This window comes from Athene noctua, chromosome 2, assembly GCF_965140245.1.
Source record: "Athene noctua chromosome 2, bAthNoc1.hap1.1, whole genome shotgun sequence".
Classification (NCBI taxonomy): domain Eukaryota; kingdom Metazoa; phylum Chordata; class Aves; order Strigiformes; family Strigidae; genus Athene; species Athene noctua.
The window spans coordinates 164,648,646-164,663,351 of NC_134038.1; the positions used below are offsets into that span (position 1 = coordinate 164,648,646).

Consider the following 14,706-nt stretch of genomic DNA (forward strand, 5'->3'; position numbering starts at 1 on the left):
AAAGCACAAACTCCACTCAGCTTTGTTGACTTGAACCACAGCCTCTTTTTTCAGAGACGTGTAATGCTGCCAGTATCTGACTGCACTTAAACTACATCAGAGGATCACTCAGGTTGCAAAGTCAAGCACCCAGAAAGCTAAGAAATACCAAACTAAGGTGGCCTATGTCACTTTAATTTGCCCCCTTCACATAGAGGTTAATATAAGCTTTATTTACACGACCAGGTTCAATTTTTTCCCAAAGCACCTATGATTCTGCAGTGCAATGCATACAGAGCACTCAACAAATCAATATCTTTTTTACTGAAATTAAGTGTTCATTAAATTTAACAGAACCAGCTCCACGTGTAATATTATAAGAGTAAATCAGCAGATCTATTTTTGCACAATGCCCATCAGCCTCGTATTGAAAATGTACCAGTTTCCCTGAAATGCAGAGTCCTATTGAAATTACAGGGAGCTGAGGAGGTCTCAGCACCCAAAAGACTACGCTTTGCAGAGAATCTTGACACATAAAGTCCTGCCTTGTGTGTGTGCTACTGATTAGGATATCAACCTTTAACGCATCCTGTATTGCTGGAGTTTCTTGGATACTGTATATAAAGAAAAACTCGAGCTAAGCAGTACTATAATTACTTGCATAGCTTAAGGAATTAGGGGTATTTTTATTATTTGTAATTAAGATAACCTTGCAAGGTCAATAGATAAACTGTGGAAATGAAATGGTATCAGAACTAAGGACTAAGCGTATTGTCAAATGAAGTAAATTGATGAATGCCAAGAGTTAATCAGCACCACAGTGATGTTCTCAAGCACCAAGAGCTGGAAGAGACAATCTTTGGAGATCTCTGCCCTGGTTTCAGCTGGGATCAAGCTAATTTTTTCTTCTTAGTAGCTAGAAGAGTGCTGTGTTTTGGATACAGTATGAGATTTGGTATGAGGAGAATGTTGATAATATAATGACATTTTTAGTTGTTGCTAAGAAATCAAGGACTTTTCAGTTTCACATATCCTACTAGTATGCAAGTGCACAAGAAGCTGGGAGGGAGCACGGCCAGAGCAATGGACCCAAACTGGCCAATGGAATATTCTATATATGCTCAGTATATAAATGAGGCTTGACCAGAAGTTCATGCTCTCTTCTAGGATTGCAGTTTTGGGATTTTCGCTACTCTGGGATCGCTAGCTGGGAACAGGCCGGGTATGAGTGCTGAGCATTATGCATTACTTGTTTGGATATTCTATGATTGCTATTATTATTATCATTATTATTTTTGGTTTATTTCAATTACTAAATTTTTTTTATCTCAACCTACCAGTCTCCTTACCTTTACCCCTCCAATTCTCTCCTGCAGCCCCTGGGGCAGGGAAGGGTGAGCAAGCAGCTGTGTGGTGTTTGGCTGCCGGCCGAGTTTAAACCATGGCAGTCCCCTTCAGTCTACATTACTTTATCAATGGCAGTGACAGCTGCCACCATATATGAGCTCTTACTCAGACAATCAGTTTTGAGAGAGCACTGATGCTTTATTCCAATTAAGATCTCTTCAGCGTGTTCTAACAGCACTAAAAGACAACGTTAACCCCAGCGCAGGGTTTTCCTCACAGGATCTGGTCCTGAGTAAATGCCTAGTTTCAAGATTACCTAGAACGAGACTTACAAGGTTATAAATTTACCTGCATTTTGACATAATCCAAAAGAGACAGCAGATTATTTTAATCTGAAGAAGTATCAGCATGAATAACCCTGAAGATTACCATCAACTAAAAATATTGGGGGAAAAATTACATTTATCCACTTATTTTGTAACCCCATTTGTGCATATATGGTTTCACCTCTTGAGTCACACACTAACATAACTACCTTGCTTTTCTTTTTTTTTTTTTAAGGAAGAACATGTTCACATTCACATTTTCCTCCAAGAGTATATTAACTAAATGCTGAAGCAAACTGGAATTGAGAATCACAGACATAGATGAAAAAGGATAGAAAAGTGTCGGAAAGGGATGGAAAACATCTCTGTTTATGGGTTTCCTACCTGATCATCTGAAGCAGAAACAACAAAACTCTTAGGAAAATTATGGAAGGCTTGATGTTTCAGCCATTTGGTTGTATCAGATGTCAACCTGTTTTAATTAGAGTACAATCACTTTTAAAGAAAACACATTAGTATTTTGCAGGGCCTATTATGATGCTTCTTTTAAGGTCACAAGCCAAGGCACTTTGGTTACATTTCCTTTTCTACTTTGTACTTCATGTAAAGCATTAACAGGTACTTAGAGGGAAAAACCCATCCATCCATTATGGATGGATAAAACACCAGGACTATTTTTACTTGAGTTTTATCTAAAATGAGTTCACTGTAAAAAAAGCATTTGAATCTTAATAGAAAATTAAACTGTACAACCAACATGCAACTGAACTAAAACAGCAACACCTGCAATTCTGTGTTACTGGTGAAATAAAAATGCATGGCTGTGGATCGTAATGGAGGAAAATTTATGTCATGTAAAATAACACAGATTATTTATCTGACAAACTTTGAGAAGATAAACAGGACTTTAGTGAGTTCTTAGAAGTGCAAAACTGCCTGCACTGGATGAATGTCACCCAAGCAGATGAACCTTGTCTAGGATGGATTGCCAAGGGCTACTGAAAGATTAATTTCCCTCTTAATCTCCCAGGGAACTGAAGGTGTTAAGTATGTCTCAGGAAAACAGGGACAGCCCACAGCTGTCTGTCTTCAGGATAACTGGGTGTCTCAACAGTCAAATCAAACATGACTGAGGTCTCAGGTGGCCCAGAAAAAGCAAAACCAACCCAGGACCTGAAAGTTCAAGAGAGCTTTGGCTTCCTGTCTCCTTCTCCCTGCTGCTGACTGCCTCTACTGTCACTATTTAATAAGCTATCTACTGTTCACTTACCCATGGGGAATTAGGAGAATGATAGATGACCCAGGTTCTGATTAAATATCCTGTTTCTCTGGTATAGCTGTGATTAATCTACACCACAGTTCAGCAGTTCAGATACAATTACTAGGTTGGCACTAATGAAATTAGGGTTGTCTAGACAGCTGTGAAACCTCCAAGTTTATGGCGAAAATCATATCAATATATTATTGTTATAAAAGCATTTGAGTCAACTCAGTTAACAGAATAATCAACATAAGAGTCAGTGTCTGTCATTTCCAATTACAGTTTTAGAATGGCTCAGATTTTACTCCAACTCTTTCTCCTCTTTTTCTTGCACGTATCTCATCTGCCTTCCCAACAGGTCTGCACTCAGGGGAAAATGTTTCTTTACAGAGCAAGGTACCCAGGACAGCAGTGTTTCTCCTACATAGCTAAGTGCTGCTTACTATCACCTAGGCATTCATAACTCCCCAAAGAGATAGCACTCCCCAAAGAGAAGCAGAAGGAAGAAAAAGCAAAACCAAGCAAAAGATAATTTCACTTCAGCTGCCAGTCACTCTCCAGAGCCCAGTGACATAGAAACCACCAAGATAATTTTGAAAAAACATAACAAAGGAAAATAGAAAACCCCACAGCAGCTGAATATGGGAAACGAAGGTGGAGATTTGATCCAAGTCACCAGTTTATGTTCATTGCTGGAACTACCAGCTCAACAGAGAGATGCTACTTAAATGAAACGCTGTCCTACTGCTTCCTTTTGCTGGATGTTACACTTCTGCATCAAATGGCAGTACCTGCAGTTTCCCATTTAGCATTGTACCTTAATCACACAGCAGGCGGGAAATTCAAATCTGAAGGTTACTCTCCAGCTAATTTGCTCCAGGTGCTGGCAAAGCATGGTTCCCAGCCACAGCAGCTTCCCTGTTGGGCTACACAGCCCTCCAGCCAGCAGCCAGCGCCCGCTGAGCGAGGCTGTCGGGAGTAGCTGCTCGGAATGTGCGTGTGCTGGTCCCTAGAGAGGCCTCTTGCCTCCGCAGAGCTCACACCAGTTGTTAGACACGAGAGGGCCATGAAGCCTGTCTGCTCGGTTGTCGTGAGGGCACACACCATCGGTCAGGCAGCAGGCACAGGTAACAGTGAGAGGAAAAAAATAGTTCAAAATCCCATAGAACACAAAACTTAACCCTGTAGTGGTGTGTTTAAACAGGCTGACATATTCCATTCTCTCTATGTCGATACAACTGTGTATGGTGCTTGTAGAAGCTTTTAACATACTTCATCTCTCTTCCAAGGCTTACAGAAAGTCTCCCATACATACAGAAGAGATGCTGAACACAAACCTCTCTGATGCCATGGTTATCTACACAGAAAACAGACCCAAATAAGACAGTACTCAGGATAATGTGAGCTGTGCAGGGAACGCACACACACACACACACTGAGAAATCACTGATTCTGGAAACCATCTTAGCTCCCGAACAAATCCTCTTGTAGCAACTCAAGACCTCTGGCCAGAGACATGTTCATAATTAATTAACAATCATGGCAGCAGCAAGGGAAATGGGGAGAAAAGTAGAGCTGCAGACAGAAGTACAATGTCAGCCCCACATTTAGGAAAACAACTGGGAGCATATTTACCTTCTCCCTGTTCTTGTGTCTCGCACTATGCAATGCCCACCGATTTCAGTTCAGCACAGAAATCTCCAAATCAGTATTTTCTACTAAACTGTCATAGCTCAAACCCACCTCATCCATGACTCAAGCCACCACACTTCAGTCTCTTGTGGCTGTGACACACAAGCACACATGTAGCCCGTCTGCCAGTGCTGCACTAGAGTGATCATCTTTGGCGCAGGGTGATAGCAAACAGGAGGGATGGCTGTGATGTCTTAGCCCATCACATCATCATGTTGGCTCATCTGCCAGCTCTCTCCATCATCACACAACATTAAAGGGCACATTCAGCAGAGCTGCAGGGTTTAGTCTTTAGGAAGCACTCTGCAGGAGTCTCAAATCCAGTTAAAGTCAACATGAACTAAAGATGCTCAGCATGCCATGAGATTAAGTCACCAATTAATACTCCACACACAGGGGAGGGGGAGTCAGCACAGCACCAAAAAACTTTGTGCTGCAAAGTGCGTGCTCTGAAGCAACCAAGCACAAGGGCTCCAAAGAAAAATGAATCTGTCAAAGACCCCCATTGGGCCTCCCTCCTGCAAGGAGGCAGGAAGATAACTCGATCAGGTAGCTGTAATACGGCCTGTTAATCAACAGGATCCCCATTTTCCTTCAGTCTCCTGCAAAGGCACAGATCATTAGCAACACTACAAGCCCACAACCCATTTTGTTATTACAGTGTGAGTAAGCGATAGGAGTTAGAACCAGCAGATCTTGCAGAAGGAACAGAGTGATGTTTATTAGGGTTTGACCTTCAAGGATAAATATTTCTGTCCTTACTCAGGGAGAACTACCACTAACGTCAGAGGTGAGGACTACCACTAGCAGCAGAGGGGATTTGGAGCAGCTGCACAAGATGGAACTTCAAAGAGGGAAACAATCAGTAGAATGGCATTTCCCTGGGAAAAAAAACAATCTGGTAACAGGAAAATCCTCCTTCAAACCCCCTAACAAAAAGAGACAGATGACTCACAAATACCTTCCAGTCCTCTGCGATTTACTCTTACCTCTGTGATGTTTTCTTGTATTTTCTCCTGCAGGAAAAGAACAAAATACAACTGAGATAAGAAGGCTCCACTGGTGAGGCAGAGAAAAGGAGAGGGTCAGAAATCAGGAGCAGTTAAGTGAAGTCACTTCTGCCATGAGATTGCCCCAAACCCGATGTAGCCATTCCTTTCTGCTAACCTCAGTGGTTGCTACTAACTTCAGTAGAAAAGGGTGTGTGTCTGCCTACGTGCCCATCTTGCCCTTTCTTGTAAGACAGGGTTGCTGCAGCTAGGGAAGAATGAGTTACTACTCTAAATGACTTAACAGGAAGCCCAAGTGGCAGAAACTTAGTTCTACTTACTAGCAGTAAGGTAGTTTTTATGTCTCTATCCAGCAAATGAGTATGGCCTTATCTGTGGAGACCAAGATGGAATGGTGGTGATGCGATGCATCCAACCACATTGGCTGTGGTCCCTTAGTGGAAAACCAGAGTGGTTTTACAGCAGCCTTGCTCTAAAGAGAAAGTCTAGATCCTAGCAAGTTCTCCACTCCACCAAATCCCAGATACCAGACCACAGACCCTCACTTCATTGTACCTGTCTTGGGACCTACCTGCCCTGAGCCCAAGACTAGGAGTGGCAAGAGCGGCTAAGCACACTGACAAAACTTCTTCTCCCCAACCCTTACACCACATCAGTTGCTGAGAAGAGTAAGGGGTTCACAGCCTTTCCTGCATGTTGTATTTTGTCTCCTACGACAGACAATGGCACAGGCTGCCAATGCTGGGAGAAAAGCAGGAACGACGAGCCCTTCTGCATGGTTACCTATGTGGCTGCAGAGGCCTGTCAGCACTGTACGTTGTCTGCGAGCTCTCGATCCTACAACAGCCTTTTCCAATGGCTTTGCACAGTGCCTGGCAAAACAGAGCACTGATTTCACTTGAGGTGTCTCAAGTGAAAATCTCCGCCTTTACGTTTTAAAGTAAAACTAGTGTGCTCGACATTTCCCAAGTAGTGATGGGAACAAGTCTCAGTGTGGACTGTGATGAGAAGGGCAAGATCAACACCCTGTTGTTTAGCCATACACTAAGAGATGTTCCCCACCTTTTCAATGTGTAGGTAACAGTGTTAGAAAGCAGCAACTTCTGCTTTTTCATCTCTGGTACTACTGCACATGGAAAACTGTGGCTAAGGCAGCCCCAAAAAACCCAAACAAGGGTTATTGTTTCCTAAAAATAAGAAGAAACATAAAAAATCCTAGATATTTACTTTAAAAGGATTTTAAAATATTTCATTTACACTTTACTGTGTGAAGAATTAAACTTGAATAAATGCAAAGGAGTAAAAGAGCAAATATTCATAGCAGTATCAAGAGACTAGCTTACTGGCATTCAGGATGCTGACATGTACAAGCAGAAGCCCACTTGGATATATGTGATTCTATGAATTTTTCATTTTAATTTCAGAATGTTGTAGAGTAGAAATTACATTTTGAAGAGGTTAGATTTGGAAGTTTATATTCTGACAAATACAGAACTTCACTAAATTTTCTTACAAAAGAAAAATGCTGAAAAAAAAATCCCACCTGATTGGCCATACCAATCCAGGCTGATTGAAACATCTTATTCCCCAAAATCCAAATTTGTTTAAACTTTAATTTCTGCTATAGCTTTCTAAATGTTCAAATGAAGTTATTTACAAGTTAATTCTTTCCCCCAAAGGTGTCTTATGGTGCATTCCAGCATTGTCAGAAGTATTTTTCCCTTTATAGGTTAGTGACTTTGACATCATTTCATAGTGTTTCTCTTTCAGTCAAGCTTCACATTGGAGCAAAGATACTGTTCATTAACTCCTGATAAAATAAAATTTCCTTGTATATTTTAAAGAAGTGCCCCAGCCTTAGGGTGCTCTTTGCATTTGAGCAATAACATCACTTTTCTGATCATTTACGCCTTTAGTGCTCCTTTTACTCAAGAATATTTTTACTGCATTAGAAAACTGTGTACTATCACAGATGACAGTACTAGGAAAAAAGCATTTGCCTTAGTCAGAGGACTTCTAATATATATATATATGTGGTTTTTATTATTGTTGTTTATTGTTTCCACACCTGCAGTCCAATTACAGTCAAGTTTACATGTACCAACTACATTTACAGGTACTAAATTTGCATGTTACAGCTGAAGAGAATAGAACTAAAAGAACCCTTACTTACAGATTCAGTATCACTACTGCATGCACTGGCTTTAAAAAGAACACCACTAGCAGATTCTGGTATCCAGCAAAAAAAAAATTCTGTATGCCTGAACTTCCAGCATTTCAAAACCAAGCTCTAACATGCCACTCACCAAGATTATAAAAAGATGATGTTGATAACATAAAGCTGTTACCAAGTATAGCTTTCAGTTTCCTTTTGGAAACACATCGGATACCTGATATATGCTTATAAACCACCGCTTACACCTGCCTTCCATTAAAGGAGATCATTACAAACAAGGAAATTAGAAGATGCCTCTTTTAACACCCCAGCCAGCATCAGTGGTTGGCTGCAACCAGCAACTGTGTGTGAATTAACAAGAAAATAGAGGGTGGGGATTTGGGTTGGTTTGATTGAGATTCTTTTATGGGGTTTTGTTCAGTTGTTTATTTTAAAAAAGATGTGGAACAAATTATCCTAGTTTATCTCACCAGAAGGAGTTTATGCAGAGAGGAACTAGCTGCTAAATTGCCTTTAGCAGATGCTCTGGGATAAACTTTCAGACACATCTTCCAGTCAAGCTCAAGGGACATATAATTTTCAGAACAAATCCAAGCTATCCCTTTTTCCCAGGAGAGAAAGAATGAGAGAGACTGAAAGGAGGTGGTATTACAGCTTCCCATACCTGTGGGCTCTCCTGTGCTCATGCCTGCAAGAGGCTTATTGATATTTCCAAATCTGTGCAAGTTCAAGTTTCTTTTCCTGCTGCACACGTGCCATGCTAGAACTGCCACATCCATTCAACCCCTGTTACCTGCTGTGGAATGTATTACTCATAGGTCTACATTTAGCTTACATTAAAAAATTAAATTAGAACAAGGTAGATTTTTTTTTCATGCTAAAGAGAATTATCAGGTGACTCATTCTGGGTAGGCCCTATATTATCAGTGTAAACTAGAAATAACTTCACTGAACTTAATGCAATTACATCTGCATGAGTGTAGTATGAAGTGAGTCAGTCCTAGTACAAGAAGGCTGCTGGAGCCTAATGAAAATAAATCTAGTAATCATTTTAAAAACAGGTATTTTTGTAACAATCAGAACTAAACAAAGTGGTAGGTAGGATGACATTTTTGCCTCAATTGAGATGAAGTCAACAAGAGAGTTGAGCCCGCTATTTCAGTATCTGCTCTTCTGGGAATGAATGAATCCTTCATGTGGCCAGAGGAACAACACAATGTAGTGGCTCAACATAAAATTAGGACAGACTTCTGAAGGTATTTAATGAGATATAGGTAGCTACAACTATATGGGCATTCAACTCCCACTGAAATAAATAGACAGGCAAAATTTCTCTCTGCCCTTTGATGACCATCAACTTTTTCAAGGCTAAGTGTCTGTTCCTAGGGTTACATTTCTGCCTCTGCCATTTAATTCCAGTGCACCCTCAGACAAATGGCTTTCTTCCCATATTTCCCCATGAGACCCTGTTCCATTAGTTTCCTAGCTCTTCAGGACTGTGGCTTTAGCTATATGGGGTTTTGCACATCAATTTATGACTGTGGGGCATAAGTGCAGGCCAAATAACGCTACTTTTGAGTTGTTGCAAAAAGCTCCCACCCTTCCTGTGCATCTAGAAACCTAGAGAGGAAGAGAATTTAATAGAAACACACAAAAACTGCGTCTGAATTTGGTAATGACATTCTCAGGCCTTACTCTTCTGAGAGAGGTGAGGGAGTTAATGTGACTGAGTAGGTACAGAGAGGAGTGAGGGAGGAGGGGTTGGGGGGAATTAAGTAACTCTGCCAACTGCTCTGTTTTTGCCCTATAATCATACAACTCAGAATATCAACCAGCTAGATGAATTGCTCTTTCACTCCTACACAGCCTCTGAAGAACTACCTAAACCACTTACATTTTTTTACTCATAATAGTGGCTCGGTTAGCACAGTGTTATTCCACACCTATGCCACAGGGTCTGGTATTAATGGCATCTTTTCAGTATATGGAGTAAAACTGTGGGTGCTGCAGAAGTAATAGGAGTATCTATGCCTAACTTCACCCCTAGAAATTTATACTAAAATCTGAAACAATGAATATCATGCTCTGCTCACACACTGCTGCTAGAGACGAATGGTCCTATATGCCCTTGATAAGGTGTCTCTGCAGATTCGTAACTCCAGTGGGGTGATCAGCCTTAGGCCACCAGCTGATGGGCGCGTAGTTAACGACCTGAGGTACACACATGTGAGTGCTAGTGACATTTTTCAGTGAGATAATGTTTCCCACCTCAGGAATGCCAAGTGCCACAAGCATGTCCTCAGCCTGCTGAGATGGTAAAGTGACTCCACTTTCAGGCTGAAGCTCAGAATCGGCGCTAACAGTGGCTTAATATAAAGTGTTCTGTTTTGCTTGGCCATTGCAATGGGTTCAGAGGGCACACACAGTCGAAGCAGTTTAGCAAGCCAGATAGATAGATCTTTTGCAGTCCTTAAAACTCGGTGGCCTGTGCTCTCTCCTTTGTACCACCAGCTGACAAGATGCAAGACTGGATCTAACACAGCATGTGCTTTCAGGCTGGATCTGCGCTTCTTGGTGAGAGAGAGGGCAACAACTTTTACGGCACCTAGAGACCAGTTAAAGTGAATCTGCTGCAGCAGTTTACAAAGATATTGCCCCCAGCCACCTCGTGGCACGGGGCACAGGTCAGCATCCTCACAGCAGGACTGGCAGATGCAAGTGCATCCCTGAGCATCAGCTGCTTCCGCGCAAAGTTCAGCCTTTTGGCTTAAACTGCGAGCAATGGTGGCTTTAAGCAAAGATGCCAGGTTTCCTACTGCCACAGCTGAGGCACCCTCCTTACTGCCCACTCTGTGGTGGAGGCAGAGAGGAAAAAGAAACTGCCAGGACATTAACTCCTTCAGCTGACGAAGCAAGACTCGCCAGAGCTTGCCTATCTTACCCTTATTTTTGTCGCTGACATTGATAAATATGACCAGGGCTACACACAAAAAAGGGAAACTCCTGCCTGAAGAGGAACATTTTACAAAAACTACTTCTTCAGAGGAACCACAGTTTTAAAAGAAAACAGTTGCCACAAGCAAATATGTAAAATTAGTTATTCGTAGGCTTGAGGAGAAAGAGGGACTTTTCCTCTTCTATATTTAGAAGCTTTATAATTATAATGTTTAAGATGTGAGTGGGAGCTTAATCATCCATTAACAAAAGCACCCAACAACGTCTGTCCTTCAGTACTAGAGTTCCACCATATTTGGAGCTCACATAAGCCAGGGCTATTCATCTCTGCCTCCCGCAGGGCTCCTCTCACCAGCTCATTCGGAAGTGCAGGGAGAAAAAGCCACCTTACAGCGATGAAACATCCACCTTGTAACACACACATTCTCACAGGTCTTTTTCTTATCTTTCCTTTCCTGCCAGAGCTGGGCTTCTGATGTTTGATTCGGTGTTAAGACAATACTACTAAAAGCCTGTTTTGTAGTTTAGCAAACCAACAGAAGTAAGCAATGAAATTTGGCAAAAGAAAAACAAGCCTGTCTACAGGTCAAATCTGGAAGATTCCTCCCACTCTTCTGTTATCCGCCAGTGAGTCTGTGGTTTTACTGAATGATATCGCTCCCCTTCCTTTTTCTGTAAGAGCTGACCACAATTCATGTTTACTGCTCTTGTCTGCAAATTCTTCCAACTCGTTGGTCCAGAATTCCCAAGATTTCCCCTCAAAGGCCACGTCTAGGCGGTAGGATTAAAAGCATTTCCCAGCTCTCAAGCTCAGGTGCCCTCTCTGCCTGTATCAGTGTGGCACAGCAGTTCGTACTGGGGGTAGGCACTGTCCCCCTGTGTATAACTCCCAAGGAGAGGTGGCTGGGGACTCAGATCAAGCTACATTTTCTGACTTAAATAAACTGGAAGTCTTCTCTCCCAGCAGCTTGATATTCTGAATCATGCAGTGCATTACCAATTAATCGTCATCACCACGAGATTAGTGATGCATTTACGTTACGTTACCAAAGCCTTTATTAATAACCATCTATAAATCAATTCACAAAACCCCAATCTCACAGCACAGACTATGGAACAGCATCTGTCAAAGCTCAGGATCCCCTGGGAGCCTTGACCAGAACTCAGAAATACCTTGAAAACACCAGACTTCAGAGGGTATGATGCCATCAACTCCTGCCGGGTTTTCAATTCCTTAACTGAGATAGGAAGACCAGCATTCTTGTTTTACTTACTCTCTAGTCAATAAAAGTAAGTCATATTTCTTTCTTCCACATGGGCTGTTTACCAGAATACTGTGCTACATTAAAAACAATACAATCACAGAGACTAGTGACAGCAGAGGAAAAGAAATGGTAAGAAGTGGGTGAGGAAATAAGGAAAGATTTCAGCTGGAACTAGAAATTTGATGGAGGATTTATGTGGGATTTTTAAAAAACAAGAGAAGTCATTTTAAATTGGACCCTGAACTACATGGGGACCTACTGAAATCATGAGAGGATGAAGCAGTCACTTGTCTCATTTTTAAGTAGATTAGAAGAGTCTGCATGCTCTGAAGCATGGGCATGTGTGGCACAGGCATACAAAACCACAGAACATTCACAACTTGAAACAGCTATGGTGATTTCAGTAGAAATGGAGACAAGACAGTTGAGAGGCACAACTGATTCACAGCTGAAAAAGGGGGGAAAACATTCATATCTTGGAAACAAGCAGTACTGCTACGAAGTGGAAACTAAGCTTGTGCTCAACTCACAATCAGTAATAAATATAAATAATTCAAGGTCAGGAAGTGCTTACTAATTTTGCCTAAGGAAAATGCCACTTTGATAAATTTTAGCGGATCTGGCTGACCACTGGGTTTTACCAGTCTAGCCACTGAGTTTTCTGAACAACTGGGCAAAAAAGAAACTTACACCTTCATCTCCAAAATGGATTGCAGTCATTAGGACGTACAAATGATCAATCAATGTCTCTTGTGCTGCCTCTGCTTTGCTGTGACCTTTTGCCATGAGAGGGCTTTTTCCTGTGGCTTAACAACCAGTTTTCCACTTGGTCATTTGGGATCTAATGTGTTTACCAAGTGCAGGTGAAGCATAACTGGAGGCAATGTGTTTAAATTCTCCTTACAGAAAAGCCCCCGTGATAGCACAAGCAGTGAGAAATTTCTTCTGCAGTACAAGCTCAAGGTAGCTTCAAACCCTTCTCCATCCAATTCATGGAGAGTAGAGCTTGGAGGTGTTACAGATGGGTGTCATGGACGATCAGAGTAGACTGATGTTAACGACACTATTATACTATATGCTCTCATGAGAGCTGATGACCTTAAGTTGCACTCCAGTCCAAATTCCATTGCTTTTCACACAATCGGAGTGCTGGGCACCAATTCCCTAGTAATACAGGGATACAAGTATGGGGAGGAGGAAAGAGGAAGGCAGAAAGAGGGGTTGTAAGCAGGGAGTCACTCTCAAGATTCGCTCCTGCAAATAATGAGGATACAACTGACTCGACCTACTTGCACTACAAGCTCGATCCATGGCTTGATCTCATCTCCCGAGGCTAGTGTAAAAGCAGCACTTTTACACTAGTAAAAGTTTACACTTGGGCAGGACACTATACAGTTATGATACTTTTATTCAAGCAGTAGCGTGAGAAGTGTATTAGTTAAAATTTTATTTTCCGCTGACATAAAGATGGTCTATGATCATTGTCATGGTTTTCTTTAGCTTCATTTCAACAAAGGGCAATCATGGCTTGCTAAAACACGTATAAACGCCACTGGCTATCAGAAGAGGCAAGGTAACTGCTGTGTATCTTTCCATGGCACAGTGCATATACCAAATGGGGGGAAAAAGAAAAAGCAGCATAGGAAAAGTTTACTTAATTGATCTCCATTGAATACTGTATGTATAGGAAGGTTTTGAGCAAGACAGTCTGAGGTACAAAGATCTGGAGGGAGCACCGGGAACCCTGTGAGGACAACTGAGTGCTCCAGTTTCATCACCAAACTCAAATTCAGTACTGGAACTGCCCTGTACTGGGCAATCGACTGGACAGGGATTTTAATGGCATCTTAACTACAAAAGAGGTCAGCAAATGTTTTTCTAAAAACTTCTAAAAATATTATTTCATTCATGTAGATTTTGTACAGAGCCAGGACAACTTCTGAAATCTTGGGGTTCTTCCTCCAGATTTACTCAATTTTCCATCAATCCTCATGTAAAAAAACCCCAAGCAACCAAAACCAACAAGAAAACAAAACCAACAACAAACCTCCCTGCCATTGCAGTTGGTGTGGATTTAGCTGAAGAAAATTAGGAAGTAAAAAGTATTATAAAATGTGTCTGTTTCTGAAAATCTAATCCTTTGAAAAAAAATACGATCTACTGCTCATTCTGATTTTTCTTGGTATACAAGCAGCAAATTCTCTTGTGCTTCACACAGGACATTCTCAAGAAAAGTGCATGCTCATAAAAATCCAGTTACAGGAAAGTACATTTCAGGAAAATAAAGTCCTGAGGTCTGAAAAGAATACAGAGCAGTTCTCAGTATTCATGCTTTAAAAAAAAAAAAAAAAGGATTGTCACCATAGTGTACAACCTTCACATATTTACTATTTGAAAAATAGTTATATACTGAAATCTGACTGAGTGTTGCTTTCTAGCTGGCAGCTCCAGATGACTTATGGAACATTTGGCTCTGAAATTAGTAAAGGTGATGACCTGCGAAGTACAGGATGGGTGGTACTTCAACATGCCTATTCTGTAGCCTCTCCCACTGGAAGAGATTGTGGCATTTAATGCACAATGGGATCAGAGGGGCCGGGAGGGAGGAATACCTCCCTGCTGCGCTGAGTGCTGAGCGTAGATGTGCTTCGCATTGTGTTTACACCGCAACACTGACCTCCGCAACTGGGATGCT

At 41.6% G+C, this 14,706-nt stretch overlaps 1 protein-coding gene across 4 annotated transcripts in view; it reads right to left on the reverse strand.

Annotated features, from left to right (window-relative positions):
• The window catches only part of PDE1C (phosphodiesterase 1C), a 391,546-nt gene that overhangs the window by 187,582 nt on the left and 189,258 nt on the right, over positions 1–14,706 (reverse strand). For 2 of the 4 annotated variants that reach the window (XM_074900989.1, XM_074900987.1), the window contains exon 4: positions 5,595–5,621. The exons of the other annotated variants lie outside the window; for them this stretch is intronic. In XM_074900989.1, the coding sequence (XP_074757090.1) occupies positions 5,595–5,621 (27 nt within the window). The remainder of the gene's footprint in view (positions 1–5,594; positions 5,622–14,706) is intronic. 4 annotated transcript variants of the gene reach the window in all.